Source organism: Eleginops maclovinus, chromosome 2 (assembly GCF_036324505.1).
Source record: "Eleginops maclovinus isolate JMC-PN-2008 ecotype Puerto Natales chromosome 2, JC_Emac_rtc_rv5, whole genome shotgun sequence".
Taxonomy (NCBI): Eukaryota; Metazoa; Chordata; class Actinopteri; order Perciformes; family Eleginopidae; genus Eleginops; species Eleginops maclovinus.
Genome location: NC_086350.1, coordinates 25,456,100 through 25,477,757, shown reverse-complemented (window position 1 = coordinate 25,477,757; position 21,658 = coordinate 25,456,100). Strand labels below are relative to the sequence as shown.

The 21,658-nt window shown below is 40.4% G+C and overlaps 1 protein-coding gene across 1 annotated transcript in view; it reads left to right on the top strand.

Moving 5' to 3' along the window:
• The window catches only part of lrp5 (low density lipoprotein receptor-related protein 5), a 64,894-nt gene that overhangs the window by 19,635 nt on the left and 23,601 nt on the right, over window positions 1-21,658 (top strand). The window contains 4 exon segments of the mRNA XM_063903363.1: window positions 1,548-1,636; window positions 1,753-1,971; window positions 2,164-2,252; window positions 3,051-3,222. Coding sequence (XP_063759433.1) covers window positions 1,548-1,636; window positions 1,753-1,971; window positions 2,164-2,252; window positions 3,051-3,222 — 569 coding nt within the window.

The window sequence follows — 21,658 nt, the reverse complement described above, 5'->3', positions numbered from 1 at the left end:
ACTTGATGGGTCTGATGGTCTGGTTTCAGACAGAGGGTGAAAAGAGGTGCTGCAGCACAGGCAGTATGAGAAAAATAAAGAGCTTTTTGAACCTTAAAGCATGGAGACATGTCCCTGTGGAGGAACTAAATACAAATATGAACCTGAAAGCGAGCATGATAGGGCCCCTTTAACTGGAGATATTTTGAATGTTTTATAGATCTACTTGAACTGTCAGTATTATTTCAAATCTTTGTCTTAAGATTCAGATTCCACTGATCAGAAACGTGAGGCAAAGAAGGCAGTTCAGGGAATAGAAAGCGAAAGACACACTTTACACTGCTTTCAATGCGAGCTCTTCAGAGTCAGAGGTGTGAGAGACAAAGAAAAACTTTAATTGTCTCCCGTGAGGTGAGTTTGGCTCTTGTTATATCTGAACCAACAGCCAAAACACAGTGCAGGCTCCCTCAGGACGGCAGAGCCCTTTGTTTCCAGGCCGGAAGGAGCAAAGAGGAGAGAGAAGCGAAAAATAGTAAATCCATGTTTCTCACCACAGATGGAGACATCTTTCTTCAGATGTGTTTCTTTGACTTTGTTTGTCTGTAGGACATCATTATTAGGGAATATTGCTCTGTTTTCTTTAGCTGGGTTGTGGAGAAACTAAGTATATTCAGGCAAGTCTTGTACTGTACCGCTTTAAGTTATTGAGTTTGTGCAACTCCATGCTTCTATTTCAATATATTTTAGCAGGAAGAACTTTTGACTCCAATACACTTATTTCACAGCTGCAGTTACTACTTAACTTTAATATTAATCTCTTATTACAACACGTATGATAAGCTCTATAATCTAGCTCTATAATCTAGATACTGCCTTGATGTTAACTTTAATGACAACAGCTCTGGAGTAATGTAAAATATCCCAATGGAAGTAAACATGTCTGCTGTTGAGCTTATAATGATTCTGCATTACTTTCTACTTTCCTCTTCCAGATACCTGTATATAAAGGAGTGAAAACTAGCTATGCTGCTCTAACTGTAGTACGTCAGAATAAATGACTTTAACTTGAGGGGAAGTGAGTTAACATGTCCTTTGAACTTAAGTTAATGATGTTATTCCCTGCTATTAGTCTGTTGGTGTTGAACAACCCTTGTGAGTCTTTGCCTCTCATGTAAAGTATGGTGTAGTTTAATCTTGGGTGTGTTGTTATAAGACCTTTTTTTGGACTCGTTCATTCAGATTCATAAGCCCACGATACAACTGCATATTGCCATGAAAGCGCTACTCTTAGACCTCCTGTCATCCTTTCTGATTCACCTTTTCAATTCTGTCTCATAATGCGGGCACTGGAGACCCAACAAAATAATCCTTAAAAGAAAGAAGAAATGTTGAACGCTAAAATTGTACAAATCACCGCTGTGCCTGTGTTCATATCAGTAAATCCAACTGCCTCAGAGCTGAATTTACTTCAGCAGATACCCTCCTGTGACCAATTTTGACTGCAAATAAGTGCAGTCTGGAATCAATATGGACGGACTGATAACCAATCAAACGTGTGTGTTGTTCAGGAGCAGAGCAGGTTCTGCTGCTGGCCCGACGGACGGACCTCCGGAGAATCTCACTGGACCTGCCCGACTTCACTGACATAGTGCTACAGGTAAGCCCCCCCACACACGCACGCACGCACTCACGCACGCACACACTCCCTTACACACACACATACACACACACACACTCTTTCTGGTATTTATGGTTGTTCCTCTGTTCATGCAGGTCGATGACATCCGCCATGCCATAGCTATAGACTATGACCCAGTTGAGGGTTACGTCTATTGGACGGACGATGAGGTTCAGGCCATCCGCCGATCCAACATCGACGGCAGCAATGCCATGATGCTGGTTACCACGGAGATCAACCACCCAGATGGCATTGCTGTGGACTGGGTAGCCAGAAACCTGTACTGGACTGACACCGGCACTGACCGGATCGAGGTACATCTTTACACGACAGCAGTTCTAATACATTTATCGATCTTACAACCAGTGTTTAAGCAAAAATATAAACATCTACAACACTGCTGTGTCACCAAACACATTATCCCTGTCCATATTGTACTTTCATATTGTTTGATGTATATGACTGTAGACCCATTCAGCACTAACTGGTTTAATGTGGTATCTCAGGTCACCAGGCTGAATGGAACGTCTCGGAAAATTCTGATTTCTGAGAATCTGGATGAACCCAGAGCCATCGTCCTGGACCCTGTCAATGGGTAGGTGTTTGCCTATGTGCATGCATGGAATTTATTATGGTTAAATAAAACATATCAAAAAACAGAACTTCTTACAAATACTTACTACTTTTAGGCCAACAAAAAAAAAAAACTAGTGTAAACAATAATTTTTGCAACATTTAGATGCCCATGTTGGGATTTTAAAGACGAACCACGGGCTGTAAGTGCTGCAGGAATGAGTCCTAAAATCCTCAAAGTTAGCATTTTACCACTTCCAGTTTCCTCGTGTCAAAGTCAAATGGTTTTTGAATGTTTGGTTGGGTGCCTGAAATAAGATATTTTGTCAACACAAGCTACAGGAATTTTAACGTTTTGGTCTACGACATAAAATAGGTCAGTAAATACCAATCTGGTGAATGTCCAAAGCTTTATAGGTCATAAAAAGCGCAGTTTTCTCACAATTGTCTAAATGATAAATTTCCTCACGCCAATCATTAGCCGCCTTTAGCTTAGCGGTGGTGATTTGGAGTCATGTGACCGCCAAGTACTTTGTTTACAGCCTAGATCCTATTCTCTGCAATATTCCAGAACATAATGGAAAAACCCCTTCCTTTTTGTCGAGGTAGCCCTTGCCATGCTAACAACCGGGTCGAAAACACATCATCACTGCACGACTCTATGAGGCTTGTCTTCTTTAGAAAGTGTGATTCTAGTCACAGCCTTAGATGTTAATGCAGATGTTCAATTTTAAAGCTGAAAGGAAAGATTTGATGTACTCTATGTGCAAACAATACAGGATGTCATTGCATCTTGTCTCACTGCCTCTGTCTCTTCCAGCTTCATGTACTGGACGGACTGGGGCGAACATCCTAAGATCGAGCGGGCCCACCTGGATGGAACGGAGCGGCTGGTTCTGCTCAACAGCTCTCTGGGCTGGCCCAATGGACTGGCTATAGATCACGCTGCAGGAAAGCTGTACTGGGGGGATGCCAAAACGGACAAGATAGAGGTACGTCTTTGAAACATCTCTGCATGGTTTCACTGGCTGAAAAGCGGGCAGAGAGGAAAGGATCAGGCTGAGGTGGAATGAGGATACATTAGATGTGTTATGCAATCGCTGGACGGCCTCATGCAGCCTTGTGTAAGGTTGTTGTCATCAGCTCCCATGTGATCCGGTTCATCTCTTTTGTTTGGTTATTTGTTTATTTAGATCCCAATTAGCTACTGTGACTCTTCCCGGGGGTCCCATTCATATCTTAAACAGAAATACATCAATAAACATCCATAAGACTCAACCACCAAGACACACAGCAGTCAACACCAACCCAAAGCCTTCCTGATACACCATCTGACCTGTTGCACATTCTCTGACTGGTTTGTGTTTCTAATGAGACAGGAAAGAAGGTCATTTAAGGTCTAAAATAAATCCAATGTGTATAATAACACTTGACTCTTTTGACTGAGAAAAGATCTCTGAAGTGAGAAATATCTGATCATGAATGATTGAAAGATGACCTAAAACATGTTATGTCAGACAATGTCAAAATAGTGGCTGAATGTGTGAGACGTAGCTGTGACAAGTAAAAAATTGATGCTGACAGCTGTCAGTTATTCCGTTGAGCAGGACAACTTCAGAATGATAGGTTGGGGCCTGGCTCTGCTGCATTGTGTTGAAGTGTGTGGAAATGTGATTTTTTTTATATTACAGAATGAACGAAGGAATTAAAAAGTAATGTGTGTCATGCAGGTAAATCCTAAGACTAATGCAGGCTGACATATTGTTGGAGCGTATACATTTTTAGAATATTTGAAGGTAAATGTTGTCATCTTTTCTGCAAAAATGTTAACTTTTTTGTGGTCAATTTCAAGCGAAATGATGGAAGTGTTCGCATAATTTAGCATGGTTTGAAAACTAATGTCCATTTGCTATTTGAGAGATTATCCAATGTGTTAGAAGGAACTCTTGATGAGTTTGTGAGGGACCGGTCCCATGGATGGATAATCAGAACTGGTTGCAGCGTTTGAGGCGGGCCCTCGTTCATTCCTAAGAGCTGCTCATTAGCGCTTGAAGACGAAATGGCCTGAGATTCTCGAATTCAAAAATTACCCATTATGCCTGGCTGTCGAGAGCATAGAGCATGCGCAGTTGAATTTCGCCTTAAGCCCCGCCCCCGATCTTCCGTTTCGGCTCAGAAGAATGAATGGAGAGACCTAATGTTATTAATAAGGGCTATAAAAGGGTTCATACGTGGTAGTTTATTTGATTTAAAAAAATATCCACTGATTTACAGTCGTCTCTTTCCCAATGTAAGTCAATGGGAAAAAGTCTTTCTGGGCCGGCTGACATCACGGACTGATACGGAAGTTGTAGTACCGCCGTTTGGCCACTATGAATATTTTCTCAAAGTCCAGAGCACTTCCTGGGGGCTTGACCGGTCCCCACTAACACTACATCTGAAAGAGTGAGTGTTATAACTATAGGGGAAACATAACAGAACGCTGCCTCTGTTTGTGTTGGTGTCTGTTTTTGTTCGGTATTGTTTGCTATGTTTTCTCATAAGGTATGGTCTTTGTATTGGAGCTTTTTTTAAATAAAAAATATTCCACCTAAAGAATATTTGTAGTTTAGGTGTATAAAAGAAAATACTTCTTGGTCAGCTTGACAACAGTGCTGGGAAAACACTGGTCCCTTTATATATATATTAATAACTACACTCTATGTAGATATTTTTCCACATTTTATTAGTGTACTCTGTTGAGAAAGCAGTAAGATTGAACTGTGGAGGGCAGCCCAGTCTGAGGACAGCGAAGTGAGGCAGGGCTGGGGGGGGGCGTTGTTCTCGCTGCCCTTCCCCCTCTCCCCAAGGCTTCCAGAGCTCTTTCAAAGCAGGTGCTCTCCATTCTCTCTGTCAGGATCACACACTGTCTATTTTTTAGACATTACAATCACTAAACATTCCTCTTCGGCTCTCTTTTTCCTTCTCGTTTATTCATCTTCTTCCTGTCAGTGTAGTTTTTCTCAGTATCTCATACTCCTGTCTCAGAAATTGTGTGGTAATCGTCCTCTCTGTGATGTGGTGGCTGTTCCTACAAAATTGGACAAGTTTACTAGTGGTATTTTCATAGCTGCAGAGAGAAGGAGAGCGAACACTAGAACAAAATAGTGAATGCCTGAGCTTTCTGGTTGAATGCTTACCAATTGGAAAAGGGTGGGTGCTCCCCCTTCTCTCTCTCTCCCCCCCCTTCTTTTTTCTCTCTCTCTCTCTGTCAGGGTGAAAGGACCCACCTCAAAGGGTTTTTTACACGTTTCATCCTTGTTTTTATGCCGGTGAAAAGAAATTAGTGCTGGGTGTGAAGACATTTCTATTGTATGTCTGCCTGCGTCTCTCTCATGTCCGTGTGGAGTGTGATTTTGTTTCATTGTTTGTTGATACTTGAGGCTGCCATCGCCCTATGTAAGATTTTAATACATTTCCCCTTTGCTGAATTTACACCTCGATGACTAAACTAGGGATTTACTGGAGACAAGGAACTTATCTTGTGGTTTTTTTGTGCTTTATTTGTCCATTATCCCTTTCAGTATGGGTGTTATCAGAGTGTTGCCTAACCAATTGCTAAAAATGATGTAACACACTGATAATGACCTTCCTAAATGTCTGAATTTGTATTCTTTATTTTGACTTTTTGTCTCACTTGAGTCCGTCCCACCATGTTTGCGTTTGAGCATAATCAAAAGTTTAACAGTTAGAATAAAATGTTGCACAGAAGTGTTTGAAATAAAATGACCATAACCCACACGACAACAAGTAATTCATGAATTGCTTAGAATACAGTGTCAAAAATATGGTTTCAATATTGAGTGCAAAAAAATACAACAACACATAAAAAGAAAAACAATAAAATAACAAACAAAGAAAGGAAATGTGATTGTGAAAAGTGTGTGAGAAATGTGTATGTGTTTGTGTTTGAAGGAGATATTGATTTATACACTGACAAATCAAAATGTTAAAGGTCACTATGTTTGGAAGAAAAGTAAACCAAAAAAAAACAAAACATAATACAAATCATTGAATTGAAATTGATCTCTAACTTTATTTATAATAGTTTCTAATTATGAGACCCTAATCACAATTTACTGTATCTTCGTCTTAGATTATGTGACATTTATTTGTTTCCTTATAGATAGAATTGCAATCTTGGAACAACATACGGTATTAGGCATGTGTGTGTGAAGGGAGCCAGCTGAAAAGTAGACAGAGCCCAGCATTTTACCTTTTGAGAGAAAGAAGAGAGGGAATGATAAATGAGTGAGGCAGACCGAAGACTTTATCCAAGAACACTGGAGGAATGCTGTCTCTCCCTCTCTGTCTCTTTCTCCATCGTGTTTTCAAGTCTCTTTTAAAGACATCTGACTCCCCCCCTCTGCAAACTCCCACCCCTCCCCCTCCACTGTGGAAAAAAAAGAACCCTCTGAAGTTACCGCACCCTCTGCCCCCCACCCCTCCTTCAAATAGGAGTGTGTGTGCGTGAATGTGTGTGCGTGAATGTGTTAGCGGCTTTGACTGATGTGTTGCTTTCTCTGCACTCACACAAAACGGCTGCTTTGTTGTGATTATGCAGATTGGCCGTGTGTAGTGCCGTTCAATCACACTGCTCAGCCATATGGTAACTGCTTGTGTGCGTGCGTGTGTGTGTGTGTGTGTGTGTGTGTGTGTGTGTGTGTGTGTGTGTGTGTGTGTGTGCGTGCGTGCGCGCGTGCGGGTGGGTGTGTGTGAGGTGGACAGAAGGAGGTGTGTATATGAGGGAGTTTCCCCTGCTTAAGGCCTTGCACCTTGTTTCAATAGCAACTCTCCTGACTGTGTCTTGTTTCTGTAGCCGTCCAGGCGGGCTCTACAACAACAACAACAACAACAACTGCGACGCGTGTTTCCATCGGTGCTGAGTTTAATATAATTTTAATGCATTTGTTTATTAAAAATGTTTGCACAATTTGAAAATACACAAAAATAACGGATACAAAATGATGAGAAAACCCACCAGGCTTATTTGAAGCATCCACCTAAATAATGTTAAAATTCCCCCAAAAATAAACTCAATAGTAATGGCAAATTAATAGAACAACACATAAACAACAACAACAACAACAGTTAAGATAAGATATGATAAACATTAATTGATGTCTGTAAGGAAACGGGGGGGTGGGGTGGGGGCAGCACGATAGAATTCCCCCCCCCCACCCCATTGGGTCTAGACCAGGGGTGGGCTAACTACGGCCCGCGGGCCACATCCGGACATTGGTCTTTTTTATCCGGCCCGATGATACAGAATTCATAAATATGACTACATTAATTTGACCTTGACCATCTGCAACAATGAGTGGGCCAAAGAAAACAAAAGTCGACAGTGAGTGCCGAGTATTTAATAAGGAATGGACAACTAAATACTTTTGTACTTAAAATGTTTTGCCAAGAAACCATTGCGGTTTTAAAGGAATACAACACCAGCCGTCACTTTTCCACCAAGCATGCTAATTACGCTAACAACCAGTCAACGCAAGAACGGACAGCATCCACTCAGAGGTTGGCAGCTAGCTTGCAGGCTCAGCAAAACACCTTAATCCGACAAACTGCCATCCAAGAGTCAAGCACGAAGGCAAGTTATTTGCTGGCATTCAAATTAGCAAAAGTCAGCAAGCCTTTCTCCGAAGGGGAGTTTCTCAAAGAGTGCATGGTAGAGACAGCAGGTATCTTGTGTCATGAGAGCAAGAACACATTTGAAAAAATGAGCTTAGCATGCAGGAGAGTGACTCGCCGTGTTGAAATAATTGAGGAAGACTTAGCTAGCAAGCTAAACTAAAAAGCGGAGTCATTTACATGATATTCCTTGGCACTGGACGAAAGTAATGACATAAAGGACACCGCTCAGCTTTTAATTTTTATCAGAGGGATTAATGACAATTTTGAGATAACGGAAGAGTTTTTGGCCATGGAATCCCTAAAAGGAAAAACGCGGGGAGAGGACTTCTATGACAGCGTGTCGGCGGTCATCAAGAGGCACAAGCTACCTTGGAGTATGCTCGCCAACGTTACCACAGATGGAGCCCCAAATCTGACGGGAAAAAACGTTGGGCTGCTCAAAAGAATCCAGGAGAGGATGAAAGAGGACAACCATGAGCAGGAGGTAATTTTCCTACACTGCATAATTCACCAGGAAGCACTGTGTAAATCCATATTGCAGCTTGACCACGTAGTGAATCCAGTTGTAAAACTCCTTAACTTTATTCGAACGAGGGGACTTCACCATCGTCAGTTTATTAAGTCTCTTGAAGAAACTGACGCTGATCACAGAGACTTGCTTTACCATTCTAATGTCCGCTGGTTAGGTTTGGGGAAAGTATGTCAACGAGTGTGGGAGCTCAAACAGGAGATTGTCTCATTTTGGGAGCTACTTGAGCGACACAGATTGACTTTGTGATTTAGCTTTTGCTGTTGACATACTGATACACATGAATTAGCTGAACGTGCACCAGTTTTTGCATGACATGCATACAAACGTCAGAGCCTTCTAAACCAAGCTAGCTTTATTCTCAAAGCAAATGTCAGACAAGTCATTCGATCATTTCCCCACACTGGCTAAGTTGAAAGAGGCCCGGCAACGTTAAAAAATACGGGAAATCACTGGATGACCTACATGAAGAATTCTGCTGTCGGTTCTCTGATTTTGGAAAAATTGACAAGTCACTTCAGCTGGTGTCATGTCTCTTCTCACAAGACCCTGAAACGGCGCCACAGGAGTTGCAGTTGGAACTAATTGATCTCCAATGTGACACCGTCTCAAAGGAGAAGTTAAATTCTCTTAAACTGGATGAGTTTTATGCTTCATTAAGCACAGCCAAATTTCCAAACATCCAGAAGATGGCACAGAGGATGCTGGTGTTGTTTGGCTCTACGCATTTGTGTGAACAGACTTTTAGTGTGATGAACACCAACAAAGCACCCCACAGATCCCAGTTGAGTGATGAAAACCTCAGGTCTGTTCTGAGAATTGCCACAACAAAACTAACACCAGACTTCGATATACTGGCAAAAATGGGTGATCAACAACACTGTTCCCACTAAAACGTAAGTGTATTAACACTGTAATGCTTTTTTTCTGTTTCTGTTTGATATGTATGCATCTTGTGCTGATCTGGCCCTTCTGTCAAATTTTAAAAGTCAATGTGGCCCCTGAGCCAAAAAGTTTGCCCACCCCTGGTCTAGACACTGGTGGTGGTGGTGGTGGAGGAGGCCTGAGGAGATTGATGGAAATCCGGTCTTGAAGAGGAGTGGTTTAAGCTTGACCCTGGATTCAGAGGAGTGGAGGAAGGCTGCGTCGAGTCACCTGAAATGTCAGCTGAGGGGAGAGGGCAGACTTAAAGGTTTGACGATGCGCTGTGATTGGCTTGTGGGAATAGAGACGAAGATGATTGGGAGGTGGGGTGAGAGAAGTGAGATGGAGATATGTGAATGACAGGATGTAGAAACAGTCTTCCTGATTGAACTTGAGCAGAGCTTCATGTGTTGAAAGGATCCACATTATTGTCATGTGGTAATTCAGAAAGTGTCACAAACACACTGGAATATGTTGTCAAGATGGCAGCGATCAGGGCACACTGTAGAAGGCAGGTTTAGAACGTGTGTGTTCATCAGTGATTTATCTTAAAGTGTTTTTCTTCACTAAATGCTCTTTTTGTAGAGCTTGAGCCGCTGATGTGTGTATTTGTCAAGTGCAGCAGACAGGGAACTTGGTAGATTTAGACGGGTGATCATGTGAAATCTAAAAGTAGAGCAGCAATTAAAGCAGAATATAAAGAATAAACTGGCTGTGTTCCTTATCACATCAGACAAGTAGACAAACCATATTAAACTCCTGAACGATACAATTATTATCCAGGTCACACGGTGCTACCACGATGACTTAGACACTGTGTGAATGTCATTTTTTTACATTAGTTTGAAGCTTGCAGGTCGGTGAATACATAACTTTTCATCAAAACACACAAAGTGTTGCAGGGAGTCACCCCGAGCGTGTTCATCATTCCAGTGCCGAATGCCAACAGGTTTGACTCTCCAAGGAGTGGTGATCACGTCCTCTGCTTCAGGGTTTCAGGTACTTACCTTTGCCCACGGCTTTCTGGGCAGAATGCAACAAACTTTCCCAAATACAAAAAGCCAAACACGGTCTAAAAATATAATGATTGTCATTTTTACATGAAAATGTACTTTCACATAAGAGGATCCCATGAATTTTGAGAGGCATTATTTGATAAACACACTTAGCATTAAAACAGGGTTGACTTTTTAAATTCCTGTTAACAATACTTCCATCAACAAATGCAGGTGCACTCAAATCGAGTCATAACTTCAAAAACTGTTTTTTTAATCCAATCTTTGGATTGGATAAAGCTATGTTGACTTACTTCCTGTATTAGGATGTGCTGCTAGGTGTGTGGAATAACAGTAAAACATTGATTCATCTACAAATTGACTTTTTTCTGTCAGTGATCTTCGTGAAACAACAGTGCGGATCAGTGGTTTGGATCAGGTCTTTCTCCCCCTCTTAACCCATTTAAGCCTGGAAAGCGTTGCCGCATTTCTACCATTAAAACTGGGGGCGCTGTTGCGTCATTCTACCATTGAAGCCGGGAAAGCGTATACGTCATTTTCTGGTACAAGAGCTCTGTGGTATTTTTTTGCATTAATTATCGGCCTCTTAGTCAATGAAATGCATCAGAATATACACGTGGCATTGATTTATTTTCGAGCAATCATGGCAGACTTAAACTACTGCGGAGGGAATTCTGAAGTTAGTGAAGGTGGTGATATTGACGATCTGCACAGCGCTGATGACATTATTGCTGACGACTTTGAACCCGTCGAACGAATCGACCGGGATTTATGGTTAAGACATATGTTTGAAGACGACAACGATGATGACCATGAGTTCGAAGGTTTTGAAGCTGAGTGGTAGACAGAGAATTACCACTCTAATCCACAGTTTTTTCAACCGCACCCCGGGAGTGAAAGTCGATTTACCTGCAGAGGCCACTCATGAAAGCCACAGATGTAAGCTCTCAAATACTTTTGGGATTTTGTTTCTTTCTGCTACAGAGGCTGAGAAATCAATTATTTAGTAGGCGTTGACACAATTGCTGATTTTAGGGTTTTAGGGAGTTCTTCTAAAATCGCCCATAGGTTTTCCAGGCGTTTTAGGCCTAAATGGGTTAAAGCTGCATGGCCAATGGGGCCTAGCTGAATTAATCAATTAGATAACAGATTGAAATAAAGTTTTGTGTGGACGTTGGCCCCCGAGTGGCTCTGTGCTGCCCTGATGCTTTATTCTCTGTGAGGGCCGTGAAAGACGATTTGTGGTGGCTTTGTGCGATAGTGGCGCTTCTCTTTAAAACACTGGCAGTGGTTATAATGGAGCAGGCAAACACACATATCAGCTCCAACTCTCTGACAGGCAGCAATAAAACTAAGTTGGCTGTTCACTGCTTTGAGCAACCCGTGTAGATGCTTGAGGAATATATGAATTACAAAGTCCTGCTACTACAAGTGAAATTGAGCTTTGCTTTAGTCCCCTCTATTGGTGTTTCCAAGAATCTTATCGTTGACATTATATGTGGGCTTTATTTAAAGATACTTTTGCATTAAGAAAGGGATAATGTGCAACAAACGCAGTCATTATCGAAAAAGAACATCATCATGGAGGCTGACGGGAAGTGGAGGGGCTCTTGATCACTGTGAAAAACTCCATAACTGCCTCATTGCACATTATCCCACTTGTTCCATGGTCACATGCTAAATAAAACCTATGACTCGACTCACAATATTGATTTAAAACGTTTTATTTTTTGCATCCGCTCAAAGAAAAATAGTCTGTTCCACGACATACTAACGTAACTTAAAAATACGGCAGCTCTGATCAGGGTTTTCTGTAACTGTCCAAGTCGTTTCCCTTTTTCTATTTCATTATCCAGTAAGTATTTACTTCCTGTCTGTCTTCTTCTGCTGTTCCCTTTAGTGTTTACTTCCTGTCTGTCTTCTTCTGCTGTTCCCTTTAGTGTTTACTTCCTGTCTGTCTCCTTCTGCTGTTCCCTTTAGTGTTTACTTCCTGTCTGTCTTCTTCTGCTGTTCCCTTTAGTGTTTACTTCCTGTCCAGTCTCCTTCTGCTGTTCCCTTTAGTGTTTACTTCCTGTCCATCTCCTTCTGCTGTTCCCTTTAGTGTTTACTTCCTGTCTGTCTCTATCCTGCTGTTCCCTTTAGTGTTTACTTCCTGTCTGTCTCCTTCTTCTGTTCCCTTTAGTGTTTACTTCATGTCTGTCTCCTTCTTCTGTTCCCTTTAGAGTTTACCTCCTGTCCGTCTCCTTCTATTGTTCCCTTTAGTGTTTACTTCATGTCTGTCTCCTTCTGCTGTTCCCTGTAGTGTTTACTTCCTGTCCGTCTCCTTCTGTTGTTCCCTTTAGTGTTTACCTCCTGTCCGTCTCCTTCTTCTGTTCCCTGTAGTGTTTACTTCCTGTCCGTCTCCTTCTGCTGTTCCCTTTAGTGTTTACTTCCTGTCTGTCTCCTTCTTCTGTTCCCTTTAGTGTTTACTTCATGTCTGTCTCCTTCTGCTGTTCCCTGTAGTGTTTACTTCCTGTCCGTCTCCTTCTGTTGTTCCCTTTAGTGTTTACTTACTGTCCGGCTCCTTCTGTTGTTCCCTTTAGTGTTTACTTCCTGTCTGTCTTCTTGTGTTGATTTCTCTGACGTCTGGCTCTCTGTCTTTTAACCTCTTTCTTTCTTCTGTTCTCATTTTCTTTTCTTTTCTGGGGACACTTTAGCCATCATGCTTTGTGCTCTCCACAAATATAAAAGTGAATACTTAAAAAGTATTCCATGGTGTTTTCTGATGGATGAAAACGAATGTTTGTTGTCAACAGCTGGCGTTTAAATCGACCGGACTCCTTTCATTCATATGACTGCACATTGTCTCTTGATCATCCTTAGCCCCGGTCATGTAATGCTGAGCAGCGGTGTGTTTCCAAATTGACCAATCAGAATAGAGTATTCAACTTAACAGTGTAATAATGTAATTTAATGTATCCAGGTTTGAGTTTTTCTTGGCCCAGGTTCTGAGACTCTTCATATAGTTGATCTGATGGTGCTGAATCTTAAATTTCCAACCTTCTTTTTGAACAGCGCACATGAAGGCTATATTTGGCTTGGTTAAATGTATTGCTTGTTCTTGTTCCTATGGTATTTGTGCAGCATCTACGGACAGAGTAGTCTCAGTGTGGAGGTTTCCTGTAGCAGAAACATTTGTACAGCTTCTATTCATTGCAGCACTAGTGTCTGCTCTCTGTTTCAGAGAGTGTATTTGAAGTCAAGGTCCCATTAAATGTGTCTTTCAAGTCTAGTTTAGAAGCAAAGTCGTAGAAGCATCTTCATTGAAAGGAAGGTGCACCTATTTGGCCGATCTGAGGAACCTTTACCGTAATGGTATGGATAAACGTGCATTCTGCTCTCTAAACTCTGCAACATAATGGCACGGACCGGCACGTGGCTCCAGTCCGGTCAGGTTAAATTCTTGAAGGAACTGTTTGTCTTGAATGCCTCCAAGGTGAACAAAGAAGACATGGAGAAAAGTCTTGATTTGGTAATTTCTCAGTCACTAAATTGCATACATTCATTTTGACTAAAACAGTCCAGCTTAAACTGTCTGCAGCTTATACTGGAAAGCCACTCATCCTTGCAAGACGTACGTGTTGTATAAACTGTATGACTGTACAAACGAGGCTTTGATTGTAAAAACGAGTTATGTGGAGGCATGGCAGAAACAGAACCTTTTCTCTAGGGTAAGTAATACATACAAATGGAATATAGTTTTGCTTTACCTCACACAGTGTACGTGTAATATGACACTTGTATAACATACTACAGCCTCAGCAAGTGTCCTGACAACACTCCAACTGAGAAATTCAGGGCAAGTCAGATCAAGTCTAGTCTAGATTGTTTATACTGTCCATTATTACAGTCAGTCTGAAGGAGGATTACAGGGCGTTAACCGCGGGGGCTTAATCTCACACAACATGCAGTAGCAATATTTAACATACAGTAACTACTACTGTATCTTTACATCGATAATGACGCCTCCTGAACTTAATGCAGTATATGATATATTGTCTATAGAGTGGAGAAGTGATGACATATATTTTGAAGGCCATCATAAATGCTCAATCAACAAAAATAAATCAGATTTTGCCTTTGTTTTTTGAAATATTGCAGAACAAAAAGTGTATGATACATTTTGTTCAGCAGGATAGTCTCCACATACAGTATTAACAGCATTTTAGTTACTAGTTAATCCTTAAATGCAATCGCCAGAAATAAAAAGTGAATGTCATGCTTAAAAATATTACACTGCTAAGCTAATGGTGGCTAATGTTCCAGCAGTTTCAGACAACAGTTTATGATACTTACACATTTTGTTCAGCGTGATAATCTCCACATATTAACACCACTTTTATAAAAGTTGAAACGTAGGTAGAAGTAGAAAGCTAACTTAATGCTATAACAAACAACATGACTGCACAACACCGCTAAGCTAAAGTGGCTAATGCTCATCGTCATTATTCTTATTTAGCAACTTGTTATCAACCGACACAACAAAGCTTGAGTATCGACTGACTTATTTTTTGTCCTAGAACAAAAATCTGGTAAGCTTGTATTAACCAAAGACCTTGTTTTTATAAATCTAACGAGATTTTTTATAAAACAAGCTTTTCATGGTTACTCATTTCTGTGTGAAGGACACAGAAGTCCATCATAATCACGTCACAGCCGTGTATCACCAGAATGATCAACCTGCAAGTCAAGACTCTTAGATTCCTGGTCATACCATGATGACTGATTGACGCAGCTTTGACATGGTTCCATAAATCCTGCCTGAGTTCTGTGTGTTTTTATCGCTCAGGTTAGAGGAATAACAGAAACACCTGTTGTTGCTCAGAGTTTCCAGAGTGTCCTGCCAGCTCTGCCTCCTCCCTATTCCTTCCATCCTGTTCCTCTCCGTCTGTCTCCCTGCGCTGTGCTGTCCTCCCTGTCTACTGACAGTAGCTGCGTGTCTCATTTCCTCTGGGAGATCAGCCTCTGGCTCACATCTGTGTGTGTGTGTGTGTGTGTGTGTGTGTGTGTGTGTGTGTGTGTGTGTGTGTGTGTGTGTGTTTGTGTGTTGTGGCTGTTCTTATGTCTCCTATTAGAATGGTAATATTGTGGTCTGATGTAAGCACTGTTGTGGTGAGCAAGCAATAGCGGCTACTAGCCTGCAGCTGTGTGTGTTTATTTTTGTTGTGTGGATGACACAACGGAGGTCAACTTAACTTTCTACACAACTGCAGCTACTTACATCCTTAAAATGACCTTTTTAACCACAAATTCCATTCTTTAAAGGTCCCCAAGTATGCTATATGTGAACAATATATTGTAGGGCAATATCTATAAAAAACATGTCTATGAAGTGTTTCGCTCAAAACACCAAACAGATCCCCATTGTAGCATGCCTCATCCTCCTATTTCAGCCCTGTTCCTGAAGTGCTGATTCTGTGACTGTCGCTTAAAATTTGAGCTGAACTGAAGCTGGACACGCCCCTTTGGTGCGTCATGCAGCTCTCTCTCCTCTGTGAAGACAGTTTTCTACGGGTGACAACTCTAAGTTCCTCCTGCAGCTCGTTTGTACCCCTGTTTTTAGAGATGTGGGTAAGGAGGAAAAGAAAGATGGTTATATTTTCGGACACTTTGTGAGTCTCCTTACACACCGGGGACACATATTTATGTATAAAAGACATCAAAAAGTGCATTCCGCTGTTCAACTGGCATTATCAGCAATACTTAGATAGATATAAAATCAGCCGCACTTAGTGCCATAGTTGTATATGGACGGACCCAAAAACACTTTAACAAAAACGTAAGTCCCTTAAATACAAAGCAACAGACAGTAATAATAGCACCACTACTAGTTATACCAGGGTCATAAATTAAAATGGGATACAATTTGAAATATAATGTCCATGCTTCTACAAATAACAGCTGTGAACACATGTGAAGGCAAGAGAGTCCACAGATATTTAACAATAGTTCCTAGTGGCAACAGCATCTTTAAAACTCTGTAAACATTTCAACCTTGTTTTGAAAGGTAAAGGTGACATATATAAGTGAGCTTGCGTACTGAAGATTAACAGCAAAGCAGCAGAGTAGGGCTAAGCAATACATGCAAACTGCTTTGTTATTTTAAATTTGATCAATAATATACAGCCATAGATTAGAGTTAGAGTTTAAAATCCGAACAAGAGCACATGAGCCACACCTCTTGTAGAAAATAGAAAATAGCCGTACACTTTATGAGTAAACAATGTTATTCTTTTTCTTTGACTTTGTCCTCGACTCGTTGTATTTTATGGTTTTATGGTGCGGTTTAACGTAGGAGTGTCAGCAGGTTTAAACTGATAAAATGCTGATAGTCTTATCTGTGCTTGTTACTTTCACAATTGTCTTTTAAACCTGAACATTTTCCAGACAGTGAATATGTTTCCTCATTTGCAAGATCTTGTGAAGTAAACAAAGGAATCCAATGGAGGTGTTTCAGGCATATGGGAGGGAACGCAGAGATTTTAGCTTTTGCAGGCCATTTACATGCACCAAAACCTATAGAACACAGTACAGGAAAGGGAAAACCCAAACACATATAAGAGACCAGCAAAGACTTCCTGTTGATTCCCTTTCCACTGAGCTCAGAGGCCTGTACCACGAAGCCAGGTCAGCATACCCTGGATATGTTTGAGTTGTCTGGCTTAACTAAACCTAACAAACGTGATCTCAATAAGCGGTCCTACGACACTGGTTATCACCTCGGTAAGTCAACCCAGGCTTTCTCTGTCCGGCTATGAGCGCGTTCACGTGAAAGGGGCCGGGTTAGCAACATTTGACCACTCATAAACACAGAGAAGCGTACTGACAGCGGAGCGTCATACGTCATTAATGAAGACTAAACTAAGTTAAACTTTAAACATACACGAAGACAGAAGAAAAAACAACCGAAAGTTTGAATGCGTAAATTATTGGAAATTAAACTGATTGGTCAGCAGGTGGGGCTTTCACTGAGTTGATCTCTTATCTCAAACATAACCTGCTCCAGAGCAGGTTAGGCGTTCAGCATAAGTTACCATGGAGATCTACCCCGGTAAGGAGTGAACCACAGTCATGGGACCGAAAACCCAAAGTTAACCCTGAAGTTACCTTGTTAACCCCAAATCTTGCTTCTTTGTACTGGCCACAGTTGTGCTTGTTTCATGCCTTTAGTCTGTGACTGATTGTGAAATTGTAAATTTACCACAAACACTATAACACTGATCAATACTGCTGACTAGTAGTGTATGTATTATTTGTACTAACGCCACTCTCATACTTGCAGTCTTTTCATACATTCTTACTGTCACCTGATATTTATTTGTGTGTGTGGGTGTTGTGTGTGAACTGTCCGTGACATAGTCCTCAGGGTGTGGAGTGTTAAAGATTTTGAACACTGATTAACTGAGGCATCAACTTGACATAATACTGGTTTCTTTGGAAAAAAAAGACTGCAAAGAATTTAACCAGGATCCGTACACAGTGAAATAATAAATAATGGAAGAATTGAAAAAAAAGTGACTGTACAAGTAATGTAATTCATGCAATTTAAAAACTCAATAAAGATGATGGAGTGTCTTGAAACCAGGAACAGGAAAAGTTTAAAAGTAGCACTAGCATCACAATCAATATCTAAATAAGTGTTGGACAGGAATTACGTTTTGATTCAAAAATCGTAGAAATGACATGTATTAGCATTTCAAAGATAAAAGGTGCACTTTTCAGCCATGGCCAAAAGCCACTGGGACTCGGCGGGGGCTGCTATTATTATCAAGCCGTCTTCTTCTTGGACGGCTCGTGTGTCTCATCTGTCACACATCGGCTGCTCTCAGGTTGCACATTCCTGAGAAATTCCTCCATTATGAAACACCCACACACATAAGTAAACACTCCCAGCGTGTCTTCACGTCCTCTGTTTGCTTATGTAGGAAACAGATAGCAGCGCTGTGTGTTTATGGGTGTGTGTTTTGCATCCACAGACCAGCACTGTTTAAGATAAGGGTGAGGTACCAGATCTGTTACCAGTTGAGAAGTTCTATGTTTTGGATTCCTTAAGGAACATTTAACAAAAATGTTGATGAGCATCTGTTTGATCGGAATCAGGTTTATGGGCTGCAGAAGGAATTTGCTTTGGTTAAAATGGTGCATACATTAACATAAACAAACAACCAAATAAGTTTAGTTGTATAAAAAGAGCAAATATATAACCCTTTTGAACGCTGTTTAGAAACTATTTATGAGAAAAAATAAGATAAATATTTAAAAGAAATATAAATATACAAAGAAGTACGCACATTAAGAACATGACAAATTACTCAATTAAATTAAGTTAATTAAATTCAAATGAAGATATTATAATAATATATTCAAATAGGTGCAGTATATCAGAATTCAAATAGGAACAGATTTACAGAATGGAATATGAGGAAATCATGTTTGACATTATGAAAATACAATTTCTCAATGTTTGACTTTTTTTTACATTTTGAAGTACAAATATTTTTATTAAATAAGAGCAAAGTTCTCTTGATGTTATGCAAGTGCACTTGTAACATATGTATTACAAACTTCACGTTTACAGGCAGTGCATCAAAGCTGAGTAAAGAAGTCACCACCACAGGAACAGTGTCTAAAGTAATCTATTACACAGGCAGGGATGGAAACTCACCCCCGTACACCATTCACTTCAAACGGTATAGTATTTGGCCCCCCTAGTCCATGTTGCGACTTTGATACAATTTGGATTAATTATGCAGCCCTATTAACAGAGCAGGGCATCAACGATTGAAAGGATTTAGTTTATTAACTCTGAAGTCTTTTTGAATTAAAATAATAGTAAATGAAGCAATTTGTTGTTTTGCCTCACACAGTAAGCATTCTGAGTTTGGGGTGAACCCTGGGTGGTGGGGAGCTTTGGGTTGTGAGTGAAAAACTGTGCGAGCGTCCTGTTTTGGGCAGGATTCCATTCATCCTGTGTGTTTCATTATGTCCATCAGAGCAGAGCGTATGTGAACTGTCCTGCGCCGCTCTGACTTCTGCCTGCGTGTCCGATCAGACCTTTGTTACTTTTCTGTTTGCTCTCTCCTGGCCTTTTTGGCCTCTTTTCTCTCCCAGTGTCCATCAAGAAATGAGATGTTCTCACACCCAACATGAAAAAAAATCCCAGTGCATAACTCTTCCTGAAATAGCCAGTGTAGAAAAAGAGCATGCAGGAGAGGAGGAGAGGAACAGAAAGGGAGTCCCTGCCATCTTTTCACTGGGATGGCCATGTCTAATTGTGTCACAGTGATAAATGAATAGGTTTTTTGTCGCGGGGTCAGGAACCTCCCTTGGATCAGAGGCCCATCAAAGTGAATGGTTTATTTTTTCTGTTTGCTCACCCCCACCCCCTGAATGGATATTCAAATGAGTATTCACTAAACAGATAGCTGGATACCCTGCCCTTCATCACAGAAACAACACTCTAATGCTGCAGATTTTATTCCAGGCATTATCTACGGGTTCATAGCAACCAAAGGGAGCGATGAAAGGGACAAATACATCAAAATGTGTGATTTGTTTGGGTAAATGTTTTATGAAGTCTGTGTAAATCAGTGTACAGCTCTTATCAACTTCTCTACAGTCATGACTTTGGTTTTCTGTGGAAGAACATGGGACTGTCTGAAGGCCGTACAATAAAACAATAAAAATGTGAATGAATATTTAAATTTGAAAACATTCAGTCAATAAAAATATATTGTAGATAGTAAACAGAATGGAAGGACTTCGATTGTATACTAGCCACGGCCTTTGTAATTATTACCAGACTCAGAGTACTTTATTTATCCTGGGGAATATAAGGTTTGGTGACAGTAACACCATTTTAGAGTTAAACAAATAAAAATGTATATAAACAAAAGGTGGCAGATAAGAAATCATAGAAACTTAAGTGAAACAACTGACAAGTCTAAAACAGGTTCAATGTCACACTCTTTATGTGTTAAAGCATAATCACAATAACACAGTCTAACATGGAGAAAGGATCTGAACAGTCATACTTCTCAAAATAAAAGTACATTAATTACAAAGATGAACCTACCGTTTGTCCTTGTTTGTGCCATTTCTAAATATTTTAAAACCTGAAATATGTTTTTAGTTCCTCTGATTGCCACAAATAACATGAACGGTTCCATGCTAGGTTTTAGCATTACATTCAAACGAATAGCATCAGTGGTTTAGCTTCTTTTAACTGAATAATTAAGTAAAACTGAACTGAAGTTAGATCTTTTGACTATAAATTGCAAAAACTAATTTCACATTGGTATCAATGTGTCAGAATAAAGCTGGCTAAGAAGATGTAACACTGAGTTTCGTTCTACTTTGTTCAATATACATCCCAAGCAGTCAAACCAGACCGGGATCCTTTCGATAAAGATTAAGCAAATCCTTAAAGTTAGACAACCTTTCGGTCATTGTTGTTTTTTAAAACAGGTTAAATGTGTTGGGAAGATTGTCCATCATTTTACCTACCGTTTTTCTATAATTACAAGAATAAAAGAAAATAATAATGCAGTTCAAGTTACAACGTCTTACACTGGAAATGTGAGCTCGCATGCCTTTTTATTTTTTGTTTTATTTTTATTCACAGTTAAAAATATATACAGCCACGGAAAAAATGAAGAGACCACTTCAGCATTATCCTTTTCTCCTGTTTTATTATTTATAGGTATGTCTTTGAGATAAATGATTATTTTATTGTATTCTATAAACTACTGACAACATTTCTCTGTGTTGGAATTCAACAGACACTGGAATGGCTGCCGTACATGTAGAGATAAAGATTTAAGACACATTTCCGGAGCTGTGTACTGTTTATGGTTACAGGACAAACATAACAAAAGTGAAAACATGCAAATTAAAATACATTAAATAACTAATAATCCCTAATCAGAAAAAAACCCCAGAACCAATAAAATACAAAACAAAAACTGATGAACAATAACTTATAGGATAAAGTTAACAGATAACAGATACCTCATCCATTCACAAAAGTGCATTGGAGGATCATCATTCGTTTTGTGTTGTATACCTCTCCTTCTTTTGACTCCCTGCATTTGCTTGGATGATGTTGCCTTGCATTGCAGCAAAAACAGCCCTTTGCGCAGTGTCATGGCCTGAAACACTCACACTGCACGTAGCCAGCCACAGAATGGCCTGTGATTTCACCACGTCTTAGAATCACTCTTTCTTTGCTTGTGCTTAAGA